Consider the following 17,478-nt stretch of genomic DNA (forward strand, 5'->3'; position numbering starts at 1 on the left):
TTTACATATCGCTCATTTACTCAAAGAGTGGCATAACTAAAAAAATGGGTTTTTTGAGTTAGCAATTTCTATTTTGTCTACAACTTCTACTTTATCTTGTGTCAAATTTTTAAGTTGATATCTCTAAAACTCAATGAGTTACAGTTTATTTTCTAGGAGTTTGGCATAAATCATCAAAAAAGTTTTTTGTATTTATGAAGCACTAAAACACTTCAAGTCATGCTTGAACTTGCACAGAAATTTAGCACTGATATCTGGCTAGTTCTCTGCAAAATATGGTCCAACTAGTTATTTTAGTTTTTGTGTAATAATCTTTTTAAATTTGGAAGTCAATTTTCAATCGACAACTTAAAACGCGTTTTTCTCGAAACTTGATTTTTTGCAATGTGTCACTCCTCTTTGAGTAAATGAGCGATATGTATGTTTATGTTTTTTTCTTACAGTAAACACGCCCGATACAAAAATTTGTACATTTCAAGTTGTTTACATTGAACAGCTGATTAAAAGTCAGCTGACCAGTCTTGCAAATTTTTGCGGGACAAATTTTCCCAGCAAAAATTTGCAAGTTCTCAGTCACAGAACTGTCAAAAAATCTCTCTCAGCTCGCTCTCTTTTGCAGGATAATTTTGTTATCGAACAGCATTCAGTAAAAATTGGTACGAATTTATACAAATTTTTGTGTTATCGCACAGACTTTTTTTACCAAGAAAATTTCACAATTTCACATTTTTGTAAGATTTTAAAGCGTAGCGGATAGGATTACTGCTTTAAATAAGTCAAATGCAATTTTAGAATTTATGTTTTTGTTTAAAACATCATTGGTTTAAAACATCAAAAGAAACAAAAACAATTTTCATGTTTTTTCGGAAACAGCTGACTTTCTTGCACGTTTTTGCAAAATGTTGTTCGATAACTTTCTGCAATTTTTCTTGCTTGAGGGAGTAAAATTCACTGAGAGAAGTTGCTGGAACTTGCTGAGTAATTGTTGCTGGGAAAGTTATCGCACAGACCTATTATCGACGATAGGACCCGACGCCAAGATCGTACAATCATCCGTAAACATGTGTAATTTCAGAGAAGAACAGTTCCGGAGATATCACCCATGGAATCCCACGGATTAACTAGGAGGAATCATCGACTAGAGGCCGCCACACGGACCTATGTTGACATTGTTTGGTGAAGAAGTGTTGGTACCAAGATTTATTTATCAGGTCACGTAAGTACCACAACAACAACTCTAGTTTAGACAAAAAAAAATCTTCAATATATCAAAATGTTTGTTTATGTTTTCGTACAAATGATTCACAATAGGTGTGTCTTTTTACGTGATAATTTGTAATAATTATTACGAAATGTTACTAAATGCTGTCTTTTTATACAACAGTTTAGTAAAAGAGAGCAAAGTGAGAGAACAATTTTGACAGTTGTTTGCTGAGAAATTGCTAAAAGTAGCTGAAAAAATTTTCCCAGCAACATTTAGCAAGTTCGATCAGCTGTTTTTTAATCACCTGCTAATGGTCAGCTGCTCAATACTTATCTTATTTTTGTGGAAAAATACTATAAATGTTATAAATATTACGACTCGGGTTTATTTATTGATTATTTTATTAATACAGTTGAACCTCGTTTATCCGGGAACCTTCATTATCCTGGATAGAAAAGAAGTGTTGGTATTTTTCCATTTCCTCTACTTTTCGTTATAAACGTCATTATCCGGGAGTAAAAACACAGTTTCCAATTAATTTGATTAAATAAACAAAAGAAAACTGGAAATTATCCCGCATTACACAATTTGTAATACCATTAATTACAAAAACCACGGGACAAAATCAATTAAGATGAATCTGATGATGATATTATGTTCCTTTTAAAATTTGGTGGATTACCATAACAAATATAATAAAAAATGCAGAGTTTATTATTGCACATTATTATGTCATTTTTAGTTAAAAATATGTTCAAAACATAGAACATTGCCTCCATTATCCGGGAAAATCGGTTATCCGTAATGCTTCCTGGTCCATCACGGATAATCGAGGTCCGACTGTATATTAATTATTTGTTATTTATTTTGTTTAAAATTGAAGAACTTTTTCATTGCTTTGGAATTATATTTTCATTCATGCATTGGCGCCAATGTTTTTGTTTTGGTTATCAACTGTTATCTTGCTAAAGTTTACTAAATGCTTTTTTTACTTTTTTCTCTATTTTCGTATCAAAGAGTAAAATTTCTCTTACTCTCTGAAAAGAAGTTACTGAATAATTATTACTGAAAAAGTAAAAAACACAACTATGTACATAATAACAAAAAAATGACAGATTGAAACAAATCAGCTGGTCGTTTTAAGCCACCTTATAATTTCATGGTTGTGACACCTAAGAACCTCAAATATCAAATTACAGCTAGTTCGGTTAAAAGTTGTAGCTAAAATCCTGAATATACCGAAAATCAGGGGTACTGTTATATGGGGGCTATAACAAAACATGGACCTACATATATTGCAACTTTTGGTGGAGAAGTGCTGGGACTACTAAGACCCTCAAATGTCGAAAAAATTGTAGCTAAAAATTCTCAAATTGCCGAAAATCGGTATGTTATGTTATCTTCGTATTTGACCTGCCTATGGCAAAAAGACACTCGGATTGCAAAAATATAGAGTTCTAGTTAAATTATTGCGGACGCTGGATTTACTACAATGAGGGCGTAGACTGACATGGCAAAATCGACTGAGAATTTTATACTGATCAACACTTTATGGGGTCGCAAATGATTACCCGCCATTTACCTCCAACTTAAAATTCAACAAGTAAAAGCTGCGTTAATTTCTGTCGGGCCAAATTTGGTATACCTCAGAATTGTATTGAAGTAGAATGGAAAAAAATGCCTTTCATTTATCAAAAGCTGCATTAATTTCGATCGGGCAAAATTTTGTATACCTCCGAATTGTATGGAAGTAGAATGGAAAAAAATTTCCTTTCATTTCTCTGCCACGTTAGGGCTTATTCGTACAGTCTACTAGCCTCCTGTTTTTATACCCTACACCACACTGTGGTAAAAGGGTATTATGTCTTTGTGCATTTGTATGTAACATAAGAAAATTTTCATAGTTAAAAAATTTTTCCACAAATACACATTTTCATTCTCTTCCCATATTACAGGCTTTTCCTCCCCCGATAGGACATGTAAGCATGGTTTAATTAAAAAGGTTAGCTAAAGCTATCTGTCAGTTTAAATTTTTTCTTTCGAGTGTTCCTAAATAGGGATACGTAAAATCGATTTCGGTTAATCGATTAATCGATTATTATAGATTATTCTTAATCGACTTTCGAAAGACGGAGTCAACTATTATTCGTAGTCGAGCATTAGTCATATTCCATTATTATTCGTTGTCGACTATTAATCGTGGACGACTATTAGTCATAGTTCACTATTGGATGTACTAAAACCGCGTAATGGGCCGCACTTTTTATACATATAAGGTGTGTACGATAACTTTCCCAGCAATAATTACTCAGTCAGTTCCAGCAACCTCTCTCAGTGAATTTTAGCAAGAAAAATTGCAGAAAGTTATCGAACAGCATTTTGCAAAAACTTGCAAGAAAATCAGCTGTTTCCGAAAATGTATGAAAATTGTTTTTGTTTCTTTTGATATTTTAAACCAAACGGAACAAAAACATAAATTTTAAAATTGCAGTTTACTTATTTAATGCTTTAATCCTATCCACAACGCTTTAGAATCTAAAAAAATGTGCAATTGTGAAATTTTCTTGGTCAAAAATGTTAAAATTTCGAATTGTTTACATTGAACAGGTGATTAAAAGTCAGCTGATCAGACTTGCAAATTTTTGCGGGACAAATTTTCCCAGCAAAAATTTGCAAGTTCTCAGTCACAAAACTCTCCAAAAATCCCTCCAAACTCGCTCTCTTTTGATGGATAATTTTGTTATCGAACAGCATTCAGTAAAAATTTGTACGAATTTGTACAAATTATTGGGTTATCGTACACACCTATATACATCATGGTCGTTTATAGTCGTTTATAATCGAAAATCGAGTTTTAAGTTTTTCACGAAAACCGTATAATCGAAAAACCGATTATTGCATTTCACTGCGTATCCCTATTCCTAAAACTTCAAAATTATATACACAATAGCTTTGTTCCCGTACTTTCTAATAGTAAAACTCGTAAAAGAGAGAAAAATTGTTGTCACACAAAAGTTTTTTGAAAAAGTTCGTGAACGCAAAAATGGAAAAAACGTCAAAAAAGCTGGAACAAATGTAAAGGTCTGCGTACCAGCCAATCAGACGCCGGCATCCATGTTACTATTTTTTACACGCTCAAATTTGTCGAGTAAAAAGTTTTTAAAGAGAGCGTCATTCAGCGTCATTTTTGTTTAAAGAGAAGTGAACACTTTGCAACTTTTTTGTGTATGGGAACGGGTTTTCGGGTAAAATGTGCAAAAGTCGTAAAAATTGTAAACACTTTTTAGTTCTGGAACAAAGCTAATCTGTGTATGTGTGTGTGCTGTTTGAAAAAGATGTCAAACAATTTTAAAAGCAATAGAATTCAATGATTTTTAAAATTGTTTTTAGAACTTTTGTATGGAAGAAATTCTTCAGCTTTGCATTGAAACAATAATTTCGTCATATCCACAATGTGGAGAAACTTTGACACTTCATTCATTTTTCGCGTTTTTATAAAATGCTCAAAAAATGTATTGTAAACAAACCCACTTGTTGCTTTTATGTTTAGTAATTTTGACGTTTTTTTCGAAAAAAAAACGAAAGAAAAGAAAAACAAACCCCTCTAAAGTTGACGAACCCCGCAAACGTTTTAAGGACCATGATCTGCGAATCTGCACCTGGAATGTTCGCACTCTTTATGGAGAAGGTGCAGTCTTCGCATTGGTAAACGTACTTGAAAAGTACAAGGCCGATATTACTGCCATACAGGAAATACGATGGATTGGGAAAGGCGTCACAACAACACCTAAAGGTGACGCACTGTATTATAGCTGCCATGACGTAAAGCATGAGTTTGGTTGCGGATTCGTAGTCAATCGGAGACTAAAACATCTGGTATCCAGCTTCACCCCAGTGAATGAAAGACTTGCTGCAATTCGAATAAAAGCTAAATTCTTCAACATCAGCTTTATTTGCGCTCATGCTCCCACTGAAGAAAAGGACGAACAGACCAAAGATATATTTTACGAGCGCTTAGAAGAAACATATGACCGTTGCCCTGCCCATGACATTAAAATCATTCTAGGCGATTTTAATGCCAAAATTGGAAAGGAGAATATCTTTGGCCCAACAGTCGGGAAATTCAGTCTCCACAGTGAAACATCTGACAATGGTATGAGGCTGATAGACTTTGCAGCTGCAAACAACATGGTAGTTAGCAGTACCAGATTTAATCATCTCGATATTCATAAGGGCACCTGGCTGTCCCCAGATCAAAGAACAAGTAATCAAATTGATCATGTTGTGATAGATGGAAGACATTCATCCAGCGTGTTGGATGTACGATCGTTCCGAGGCGCAAACATTGATTCGGACCACTATCTTGTTGCAGCAAAGGTACGTACCCGTCTAAACGTTGCAAATAAAGCACGAACAGACACAACGCTGAAGTTGGACCTCGATAGGCTGCAAACACAACAGATAGCCACAGCATATTCCACTCAACTAGCTTAACGCGAGCACTCCTTGTCCCGATAACATAACAACACAATGGCAAAATATTGCCCACTCCATGCAAACAGCCGCAAAATCCATACTTGGATTCCAGAGGAATTCACCACAAACGAATTCATGGTATGACCAGGAGTGTCGTGCTGCTACCGAAGATAAAAATGCGGCATATAGAGCTACTTTACAATCAGTAGCAACGCGTAGCGCACGAGAGAGATATCGGGAGAAAAGGAGAGAAGAGAAACGTCTTTTCCGCAAGAAAAAGAGAGAAATGGAAAAGCGGGAGTGTGAACAAATAGAGATGTACAGGAGCCAGAATGAAGTCCGAAAATTCTACCAAAGAGTGAAGCATCAAACAGATGGCTTTGGTACAGGCACATCCTCCTGTAGAGACCAGCAAGGTAATCTGGTATGGAATGTATACCACCCGGCCAAGATGAGGTAAAAACAGCAATCAACCGGCTGAAGAATAATAAAGCAGCAGGAGCCGATGGCTTACCAGCCGAGCTGTTTAAAACCGGAGGCGACGCGCTGATAAGGTGTATGCATCAGCTAGTTAGCACCATCTGGCAGGAAGAACGCGTACCCGACGATTGGAACCTGAGCATCCTATGTCCCGTCCACAAAAAAGGAGATAAGACTGTATGCTCCAACTATAGGGGCATAAGGTCATGTTTATATTATAGCCTTTTGCAGGGTTAACCTTCTTTATGAGGATTTATTTGAAATATAAGCAATGGAATTGACATTTTAAACCCAGTGGGTTTGTTAAATCCGGTTATATATAAACGTACTATAAGTCTACTCCCTATTGCCTATAAGATAGTGTCAGGGATACTGTGCGAACGAATAAAGCCTATGGTCAACGAGATAATTGGACCATACCAATGTGGCTTTAGACCTGGCAAGTCCACCATTGACCAGATATTTACCCTGTGGCAAATCCTAGAGAAGACCCAAGAGATGCAGATCGACACATTTCATCTTTTTGTCGATTATAAAGCAGCATTCGACAGTCCCCTCCGATCAAAGGTATTCCATGCAATGTCCGAATTTGGTATTCCCGCAAAGCTCATCCGGCTTTGTAAGATGACTCTAACTGATACTAGGTCCTCAGTTAAAATTGGAAAGAACCTCTCCGAAGAATTTTGTACCAAAAGAGGTTTCAGACAAGGAGACAGCCTTTCGTGTGACCTATTCAACATTTTGCTGGAAAAGGTAATACGAGATGCAAATGTCAAAAGAAATGGCACAATTTACACCAATAGCCACATGTTACTTGCCTATGCTGATGACATAGACATCATGGGACGATCAGTAAAGGAAGTAACTGATACCTTTAGGAAGGTCGAAGCAGAATCTGCGAAAGTGGGTCTGGCGGTAAACGGCGAAAAGACCAAATTGATGGTGTCGACGCGCAAAGCGTCCATAGAGCTCGGACCAACCGTAGAAGTTGGTACCTACAATTTTGAGGTAGTATAAGACTTCGTCTACCTTGGCACTGCCATAAACACAACAAACAACATCAGTTGTGAAATAAGAAGAAGAATTGTATTGGCCAACAGATGCTACTATGGATTAAGTAAGCAATTTAAAAACAAAGCCACATCTCGTCAAACAAAAATAACACTATACAAAACGCTGATACTACCCGTGCTAATGTATGGCTCCGAAGCATGGGTACTTGCGCAAGCAGATAAGGCAGTGCTTGGTGTGTTTGAGAGGAAAATTCTTCGAAAGATCTACGGGCCGATTTGCGTTGACGGTAAATATCGACGTCGTATGAACCACGAGCTATATAAGCTATACAAAGACATGCATATAGTTAAACGTATCGAGATGCAACGATTGCGTTGGCTAGGCCATATCATGAGAATGAGCGATGATGAACCCGCTAAAAAGGCGTATGAATACATGCCACATGGCGGTGCACGCAGAATCGGCAGGCCTAAGCTTCGATGGAGTACACAAGTGGATGAAGAAATGGAAAGGCGCGGTATTCCAAAAAGTCAAGCGAAAAACAGAGAGGAATGGAGATCTTTTCTTAGTTCGGTCTATGGAACAAATGTTCTGTAATGGGCCAACTAAGTAAGTAAGTAATTTTGACGTTTTAGGATTTCAGGAAATTCATTTAGATCTACCTCTTTACTTATACCATACATGTAAGCCTTACATAATTTACTTAATTTTCTTCTATTGATCTCATTTTCCAACTTTATAAAAATATTACAGGTGATTTGAAAGAAATTAACACGGATTTTTGCAATTTAAATAAAGTGTTTTATTTATATGTCAATTTAAAATCAGCACTGCTTTTACAAAATATTCAATGCTTCGCTTTCAACTGTCAATTCCTTTACGTATACGTCAAATAAAAACTCATTCGAAATCCATTGGATTTCATTTGACGTTTAAGCAATGGAATTGACAGTTGAAATCGAGTGGATTTCGTAAATGTAAACCAAGCATAACGATAAATAACCCAGCAAAAAGTTTGCATCCGCGGATGCAGTTGAATCACTACAAGTGTACAGTACAAGTGCCGTTGGAGTACATCTTTTTCTATTAATTCCATGGTTTAATAAGAAAGGTTAGCCAAAGCTTTCCCAGCAAAAAGTTTGCATCCACGGATGCAGTTGAATCACTACAAGTGTACGGTACATTTGCCGTTGGAGTACATCTTTTCCTATGAATTCACTTATGAATTTTACAAGAGAGCGCGCAGCTAGGATGCACTCCGTTTCGCTTCTACAGCACACAGCTAGGATGCACTCCATTTTCGATCCAAATCACAACTTAAGATGCAGTGCTTTGGATTGAATTTATATGCATTCTTCGGATTGCATTTTTAAACAGTCTAAAGATGCAATTAAAATGCAAGCCTTTGCGAAATATCCCAAAATAAAATGCATTTATTATTTGTGTAAAACAAGAACACAAAGAAATTTATTATATAACACACAAATTAAAAAAAGTTTCCATTATATTCAATCACATTTGAGCTTACTTCCTCCGTTCTCGATTTAATCCAAGTGCATCTGATTTTCATTCATCATCCTAAAGTTTTTTTATGTTGCCTTCCCATCACTAGTTCAGCTTTCGACATGGACTCCAACTCCACTCCATTAAGAATGTCCGTTTCCAACCCCACTCCATCTCGTGAATTACCGCAAAAATGTTCGCAACTTAAGTTGTTATTTTTTATTTTATAACAAATTCTTCGAAATGTATAGACTCTTGTTTATTTTTTGAAGAAATGTGTAGGGATCAACCAACTGTTTTTTCTGTAGGGATCTCTACAGCAACTGCTTTAAAATGTGCATGGGTATGGATGCACCCAGCAAAAAATTTTGGAAGTTGTGCAATTGGAGTTATGATTTCACAACATCTTTCGACGTAGTCCAACAGAGTTATGAAAAAAGCACTTCGTTCGATACATTTTAAAAGCAGTTGCTGTAGAGATCCCTACAGAAAAAATCAGTTGGTTGATCCCTACACATTTCTTTAAAAGACAAGCAAGAGTGCATGGTACAAATACACAGGTAGCCGCATCGGCAATTGTTGGTAACATAAGGTGTCAAAATTTGACATCAATTCAATGCAGTTGACACATTATGTTACCATTAGCTGGCATGATAATGATTATTGTACCATGCAAGAGTGTATATATTTCGAAGAATTAGTTATAAAATAAAGAAATAACAACTTCCCAGCAAAAAATTTGGAAGTAGTGCAATGCAGAGTTATGATTTCAATACATCTTTCGATGTAGTCCACACGGAGTTATGAAAATGCACTGCGCTCGATACATTTTGGAAGCACTCGCTTAATAATCCCTAGCCAAGCAAGCCAATTTTTTGATCCCTACAGTCGCAGTCTTTTTTTTTAAATTCTAATGCCGGGCATACACTATGGGCATGCAGGACAGCATTTGTAATAGTATTAGTAAATTTTGAAGTTTTTGTCAATGTATTTGGGAGTAGTTTTGGCAGGATTGAAATCAAAATAGTTTTGATTTTGTAAATGAACCCCTTTCAATCCGATGAATTTTGTTTATTTTCCAAGTAACCAACAAATAATTTTTGAAAACAACAAATATTATTTGTGAGGAAATTAAAAATTTGGAAAACTTCAACCCAAAATCGAGTTCTAGAGGAAATTTCATCATTTTTGCAATATGGATTGAAGGAATGCCACACACTATTCAATCACACACTTACACAAGGGTTCATCGGTTGCTGTCCTGCATGCCCATAGTGTATGCCCGGCATAAGAATTTGTTTTATAAAAAATAAAAAAATACAAACTAAAGTTATGAACATTGCTGTGATTCACGAGCCGCAAATTATTTTTGAAGTGGAGTTGGAGTTTTTCGGAAATCTTAGCTTAAGTAGGAGGAAAAATGAAAAACCATTTGGATGATGAAGCAATATCATTTTCGATGTCATAAAAAGCAGAGTAGAGGAAGTAAACTTAGTTACGATCAAATTTAATGGAGAATTTTTATAATTTGTGTTAATGTAATAAAGTTAATATTCTTGTTTTACACGAATATGCAATGTATTGTATTTATTTTGGGATATTTGCAATGGCTTGCATTTTATAACATCTTTAGACTGCATTTAAATTTAATCCAAAACACTACATCAAAGGCTGTGATTCGGATCGAAAATGAAGTGCATCCTAGCTGTGTGCCGTGGAAGCAAAATGGAGTGCATCCTATCTGCGCGCTCTCTTGTAAAATTCATAGGTGAATACATAGGAAAAGATGTACTCCAGCGGCAATTGTTCTAGTGATTTAACTGCATCCGCAGATGCAAACTTTTTGCTGGGTTAAGTTGAGAAAATTTTTGCGGTAATTCACGAGACGGAAATTTCTATTGGATTGGAGTTGGAGTCCATGTCGAAAGCTGAACTAGTGATGGGAAGGCAACATAAAAAACATTAGGATGATGAAAGAAGATCAGATGCGCTTGGATTAAATCGAGAACGGAGGAAGTAAGCTCAAATGTGATTGAATTTAATGGAAACTTTTTTTAAATTTGTGTTTATATAATAAAGTTCTTTGTGTTCATGTTTTACACAAATAATGAATGCATTTTATTTATTTTGGGATATTTCGCAATGGCTTGCATTTTAATTGCATCTTTAGACTGATTAGACTTTAAATTCAACCCAAAACACTACATTAAAAGCTGTGATTTGGATCGAAAATGGAGTGCATCCTAGCTGTGTGCTGTGGAAGCAAAATGGAGTGCATCCTAGCTGCGCGCTCACTTGTAAAATTCATAAGTGAATTCATAGGAAAAGATGTACTCCAACGGCAAATGTACCATACACTTATAGTGATTCAACTGCATCCGCGGATGCAAACTTTTTGCTGGGTGTATTTAAGAATTCCTCATTTTAAAGTCAGCGCTCTACATTTGCGCTAAGCAAGTAAATCGATCTGCAAAATTTGACAATTCGTTTGAATAGAATAACATTTTTTGCAAACACAGAGTTAAACTTCTTTATGAGAATTTATTTGAAATATAAGCAATGGAATTGACATTTGAAACCCAGTGGGTTTGTTAAATCCGGTTATACCCCGGTTACACTTAACCGGATTAACCCAGTGGGTTTGGATTTCAAATGTCAATTCCATGGTGGAATAAGAAGGTGTTACATCAAATCATGTCAAACGTCAAATTTGCTCACAATAATGCATTACTGTGAATTGCTTGTTTACATTTTGTATGTGATTTTATTCACAATAACGCATTTTGACAACTGGTATGAAGATCAGCTGTTTTTGGAGTTACACCTTATTATTCCACCATGGTCAATTCCATAGCGCAAACGTCAAATAAATCCTCTAGTGTAACCGTACTATGTCCTAATTTACATTAGGCGAGTTTACTTGCGGCAAGTCTCAGTTTGTAGGACAGACACGTAAGGGGTATGGAAGTGAAACAGAATTGCCTTTATAAACGCAAGAGGCAAGTTTAAAGGAAAATCACAAGGAAAATCGTTTAATGTAAATCGGGACTATTATATATAAATGTACTATAAGTGTACATTTACACTGAAGCTTCAAACACCTGTTTTAGGAATTCAAGGTAGTATGTAAATGCGTTATAACACATAATATACTGTACATTACTATAACTTCGTTCCAGAACTAAAAAGTTTTTACACATTTAACACATTTTGCACATTTTTTCCCAAAATGCGTTCCGGTACACCAAAAAAGTTGCAAAATCTTCACTTCTCTTTGAACAAAAATGGCGCTGAATAGCTTTCTCTTTAGAAACTTTTTATACGACAAATTTGGGCGAGCGAAAATGTGCAACATGTTTGCCGGCTTCTGATTGGTTGATTCGCCGACTTTGACATTTGTTCCATTACGTTCCGTACATTTCGGAAAAATGTGTATGTGGAACTCATTTTCAACAGTTTGCTCTTTTGACACTTTTATCATTAAAAAAGTACTGGAACGAAGCTTATAACTTTATGTACTGTATCGACATATGACATGCGTTGCACTCAAGTTTTGTTTACAAAATTTTCTAAAATATAACGGTAAATAGAATTACAAAAAAAGAGGAAATGTCAAATAGCTTTCTTACAAATCTTTTATATTGTAAATTACACTTTGATGAACATATATAATATTTTGAAATAAATGGAAATCTTCGTATCTTCCAAATGGAGTTACGAAGTTCACGTAAACGCAATGAATATAAGGAACTGCAACTGACCCTCAATGGTAAGTTTCAATTGAGATGTTTCCGTTTTCCCACTTTCTTATTATGCCCTTATCAATAGGTATGGGTTTCTATGAAGAGGGCATGGAATTGCAGGAAATGCGTCAAATATTAGATGCTCTACATCAGTCTGTGACAGATGGAGAAACGCGATTTTTTGATGACGTTGATATGGAAAGGGCTTTAAGAGTGAGATTACCATATTTTGGAGATTACAGAGTTCTAATAATACATTCGTTTTTCCCATTATTTCTTTTTATAGGAGAGTGAAATGGATTTCATGCCATCGAACAATGGAGGATTGTGGAATTCCACTATGTTAAGGTAGGCAATAATGGAAATGACCACTTAAATGACCTGTTTTATTTATATTTTATATTGTTCATTCCCTTTGTATTTTTTTTTTTCCTCATAGATCCAATCGTGGCCCTTCACCTTGTAGTAGTCCGGAAATACCATCCCAACAAATTATTGTACATGCTGAGGTTCATCATCCATTCGATTGGAGTCCACAACGTCCAGAACAAGATCGTTTACGTCGCAAACGTTTGGCATCAACACCTGAAAAACGCGATGGTGAAGTTCTTCAATTCCTCGAAAATTATAATGAAGTGCTACAACCAATTGTTAAAAGGCTAAATCAAAATGAATTAAACTCACCAGCTAACTCAAACGAACCTGACGAAAAAGCTAATGAAGAAATGCAAGGAATGGAAGAACTATCATATGCATCGGCAACTTCTTCACCGCATCGCCCTATTGCAGTTGTGGGTCCAATATCTATGAGAGGGCCTTGCAATGATTCTGGTGTCAATTCACCACATGAGGTCAGTAATACGTCGTCGCCTTCCAGCAGTAACCACAATCATGATAATGATACAATGCCAAATGTTTCGAACTCTTCGTCTTCATCACAATCTTCCAATTATAGTCACATAATTGTGGGTCCAATTTCTGCACGCCGTCCAATAAATGATTCTGGTATAATATTAAATCATGAAAATGACAACGCGGACTCTTCAACATCATGGAATTTCAATGATAATTCTAATGAAGCAAGAGTAAATGAATATTTCCAAAATAATTCTTCCTTACAGTTTAGAAATGTTTACAATGATGATGATGAAGATTTGGAACATTCTGAGCCTTCAATGTAATTAGCAGTTGCATTTGCTTTTATTTTCTTTTGAATTTGTTGTTGTACATTATTTAAATTTATACATTTATTAAAGATTTTTTCAATATACATATAAAAGATCTGTAGTGTAATTACACTGTGCAACATTTTTAAGGTGATCATGTGCAAACAATTCGAACTGAGGATTTTTTGACACTACAGACCCAAACGACAAGAAACCCAAGTTGGGTTTTGTTATGTCAGATCCAGCTCGGATTTAATGGCCCCATCTAAATATGGTTAAATATTGAGTTTTTAAAGAAATTCGGGGTTATATCTCTGAAACCAATGCGAATCTTCTTCTGACCTCTGAAGCAAATTTGTAGGTAAGGACAAGAATAAAATATTTGGAGAAATAATGAGCTCGAAAAACTACATTCATTGTCTCAAATTTCAAAATATATGCAAAAATGACACAATTTTTATGCATTTCGCACCGTATCTCCAAAACCAATAATTTTTTCTGAATATTTTGTTTTGAAAAAATATTCCCTGGAATGTAATACACAACCCTTGAGAACATATCATTGTTGTAAAATGCCTCTCTCCCGTTATTTTCAGTACATTTTTCAACGACGACTTAATAAAAATGTCAATGCGAGAATAAACTGTTGGTGTGAAGTGTGTTTGAAATACGTGCTGTAAAAGATATGATGCAAAATACCGCTGAAACAACATGAAGTAAGCATTTTAGAGTTTCAGAATGTTCTAAGGAATTGTAGAGAACTTTATTTGGAAGATTTTTGCGAAGGATTACTTGGTTCAACTCCCAATAGTTTAGCCGATACTGACCAGAATTTCAGCAATTATGTAAATTTTTCTATATTTTATAGAGTTTGATGCCCTAGATGGAGTTTTTCTTATGTAGTTTTTTCAAAAGATAAGTTCTACTAGTTTAGGGGTACAATACTGCTAAAGACAGCAAGGCCAAATTCCTATTCGTTTCTGAGATAAAGGCCTGATAAATTCAAAAAAATGTAGATTTAGCCCGGTTTAGATGAGGCCATAAAATCCGATCTGGATCTGACAGGGCAAAACCCTACTAGGGTTTTTGTAGTCTAAATATGTACTTTCAAAAACTGCATACTAGAAGTTGTTTGCATTTTCAGTATTGCATAGTGTTATCTAACTTTATTTTTGAGTTAACAAAAAAATCGGTAAAATTAAAATGCTTATAAATTCGGTAATTAACGATATTATTCGGTAACTTATGTACTGCAAGAATCTACTAACTTTTACTATATTCTTCGATAACATAGACGAAAAATTGTTATCTTACCCCCTGTTCCCGTACTTTATAAATTGGTAAAAGTCGTAAAAGTTGTAAAAGTCGTAAACGATTTTCATATAAATTTTGTGTACGGGAACGCAAAATGTGTAAAAGTGGTAAAAATTGTAAAAACTTTTTAGTTCTGGAACAGAGCTATAGTAAAAAATTTTTGGGTTTTAATATTACCGATTTTTGTCGGTAATTTAAAAATGTGTTAAAGAATCGCCGTACAGTTAAATTAGTATTTAATAGTTTGTACAAACTTTTACAAACTGCTGTTCGATAAAAAACTTGTTCAGTTAAAGAGAAATGCAAGTAGTTGCAAGAACTTACAAGTACGTTTTACTTACGAATTTATCAAACAGGCTTAATATTTGTACTGGATTTATTAAATCCAGTTGAGCTATAATTTCATTTTATGTAAACGCAGCCTTATAAAAGGCACATCCAGTAATGTAAATACGCCTTTAATGCATGCCGATGTTTACGAATGAGAGATGGTGGATTACTATGAAAATTGTATAGAATAAGAATAGAAGGAAGAAAAATTGTTGTTAAAGAAAAGAAATTGATTTATTTTTCCTTTCCATAAAATGTTATTTGATGAAAAATTAATAGAACTTGTGGAGAAAAATGATATACTATACAACAAGAATAACAAATGCTACCTAAGTATTTCACTGAAGAGAAAAGTCTGGGAGAAAATAGCCAAACAAATGAAGACCCCACGTAAGTCACAATCGGTCAATTTTCAAAATTTTCCAGACTGACAAACTCAATTTTACATTTCAGAGGAAGATGTTATAAAACGCTATCGTGAACTGCGGGATCGTTATGTACGCTCTAAACGTGTTGAACTTATTACTGGGGGAAAACAGCCAGTTGCTCCTATTGTTCAGCGAATGAACTTCTTGGAACCGCATATTTTTAATAAACAGTAAGATATTTTTAACTTAAGATATTGAATTAGACCAACTATTCCCTATATCTTGTCCCCAAATTTACAGGAGCGATACAAAAGTAACATGGAATGGTGATGTTCCAGTTACAACTCCTGCTCTACAAAGATCACAAGAAGCTTCAAAGCCGCAAATGTTTGAGGAAACTTCCTCCAATAGCTTATTTGATACTTCATGTTCATCATCGAAAACAAATGGATATGGTAACAAAAATGCTGGAAGTAATATTAAAAAGGAATCAACAGATTGGAATGGCGAAGAAGAAGACCATACACTTAGCGATGATGAAAGTGAATATGATTATTTAAATAATTCCGAGTCCGACGATGATGACGATGGTACATTCTATCAAGCAGTACATACATTTAAAGATTTATGTAAAACACAAGAACAATCTAGCGGTAATAGTGCAGCTATTGATGGTTTCTTACACATGATAATGTCAATCATAGAGAATATGAGCCCGAAGAAACGTACAAAAGCCATGCTTAAAGTAATAGAAGTTTTAATGCAAATAAAACAAGAAGATGACTAGAATAGAAGCGGATTTAATTATTCTTTTTATCGAAAACTCCAAAACAATATGGATGTGTTGGGTTTGTATTACGTTACATAATGCTGAGAACTTCTGAATTTAAAGTTCCAATAATTGCAACCACAGACGCATGTTGCTGTACCAACATTTGATAATACATCTTTCATGCAATTAAATTCCAAAGGACTCCGAGGTAAGATTGAGTAGACTGTGTTGAATATAATCTATTTTGTTTAAACAAGATTCTAGTGACATGTATGGCATACAGCGTGAAAACAAAAAGTAATGATGAATAATTCATTTAATTATATCGGTCTAGGGAGTATTATTTAGAAGGAAAGCAAGCAAACATTGTATCGGTGTCGGAACCATTTGGAAATAGATTTTCCCCATTCTATTTTTCAGTTATTTCGCTTTGCAGAGCGGAATAAAAGCTTCTAGCATTACTTGATGCATGAGGATACCCCAGCCAGATTAAGTCGAGAATGTTACAGTTCGCCAGACATTACCATCGTGTTACCTGCTCTGATAGACGATATTACCCGTCCTCTGCTGCGATATACGGCGGATGTTCTCCGAGGACCGCATTCACACTATAGTTGTTTATGGCATCTGCGACTGCATCCGTGTGAATGCTATTTAAACCTGCTTGATAGGCTTGTTGATCTCGCGTGAAAAAAGGGGTAAAAACACTCAAATAGGAGTTCAGCCTTTCACAAATGACATCAATTTCAATGCCTGCTGGAGGGGATGGAATGTTGGAGAGGTAGAGGTTAAACAGTTCCGGAGATATCACCCAACCTTGGGGCTTCTTGTTCCTGAATTCCACGTACGGCTGATGTCCAAACATATAATTGATTATCCAACTTTTCAAACTTTGCCGGAGGGTAGTCTGCTCGATGTCCTCAAACAGCGTGGAGTGCTTTACAGTAACAAAGTATTTTGATAAGTCAAGCACCACCATCACTGTTCTATTACACGGCTTGCTCTGGTTGAGTCCTCGGCTAATATGTGCGTAGATGGCATGCAGCGCTGTTGTTGTGCAGTACTACTTACGGAACCCATGCTGATGATCGGCAACTAAATATCTATT

General features: G+C 35.4%; 2 protein-coding genes across 2 annotated transcripts; both read left to right on the forward strand.

Annotated features, from left to right (window-relative positions):
• Positions 1-12,290: 12,290 nt before the first annotated feature.
• LOC141392448 (uncharacterized) lies at positions 12,291-13,601 on the forward strand. The gene is made up of 4 exons (XM_073965388.1): positions 12,291-12,446; positions 12,506-12,633; positions 12,707-12,768; positions 12,860-13,601. The coding sequence occupies exons 1-4, from the start codon at positions 12,386-12,388 to the stop codon at positions 13,599-13,601; spliced, it is 993 nt and encodes a 330-aa protein (XP_073821489.1). The 5' UTR covers positions 12,291-12,385.
• A 1,790-nt stretch (positions 13,602-15,391) lies between these two features.
• LOC141393175 (uncharacterized) lies at positions 15,392-16,429 on the forward strand. Its single transcript, XM_073966128.1, has 3 exons — positions 15,392-15,620; positions 15,684-15,828; positions 15,899-16,429. The coding sequence occupies exons 1-3, from the start codon at positions 15,485-15,487 to the stop codon at positions 16,383-16,385; spliced, it is 768 nt and encodes a 255-aa protein (XP_073822229.1). The 5' UTR covers positions 15,392-15,484; the 3' UTR covers positions 16,386-16,429.
• The last annotated feature ends 1,049 nt before the right edge of the window (positions 16,430-17,478 follow it).

This window comes from Musca autumnalis, unplaced genomic scaffold (assembly GCF_047663935.1).
Source record: "Musca autumnalis isolate F117 unplaced genomic scaffold, ASM4766393v1 scaffold_2, whole genome shotgun sequence".
Lineage (NCBI taxonomy): Eukaryota > Metazoa > Arthropoda > Insecta > Diptera > Muscidae > Musca > Musca autumnalis.

Bases quoted from the DNA above. Each gene is read 5' to 3' on its own strand.
- LOC141392448 (XM_073965388.1), top strand. From the start codon at position 12,386: ATGGAGTTACGAAGTTCACGTAAACGCAATGAATATAAGGAACTGCAA. The intron at 12,447-12,505 runs GTAAGTTTCAAT...CCTTATCAATAG, and splicing joins ACTGCAACTGACCCTCAATG to GTATGGGTTTCTATGAAGAG. The intron at 12,634-12,706 runs GTGAGATTACCA...TTCTTTTTATAG, and splicing joins ATATGGAAAGGGCTTTAAGA to GAGAGTGAAATGGATTTCAT.
- LOC141393175 (XM_073966128.1), top strand. From the start codon at position 15,485: ATGTTATTTGATGAAAAATTAATAGAACTTGTGGAGAAAAATGATATA. The intron at 15,621-15,683 runs GTAAGTCACAAT...TTTACATTTCAG, and splicing joins CAAACAAATGAAGACCCCAC to AGGAAGATGTTATAAAACGC. The intron at 15,829-15,898 runs GTAAGATATTTT...CCAAATTTACAG, and splicing joins CCGCATATTTTTAATAAACA to GAGCGATACAAAAGTAACAT.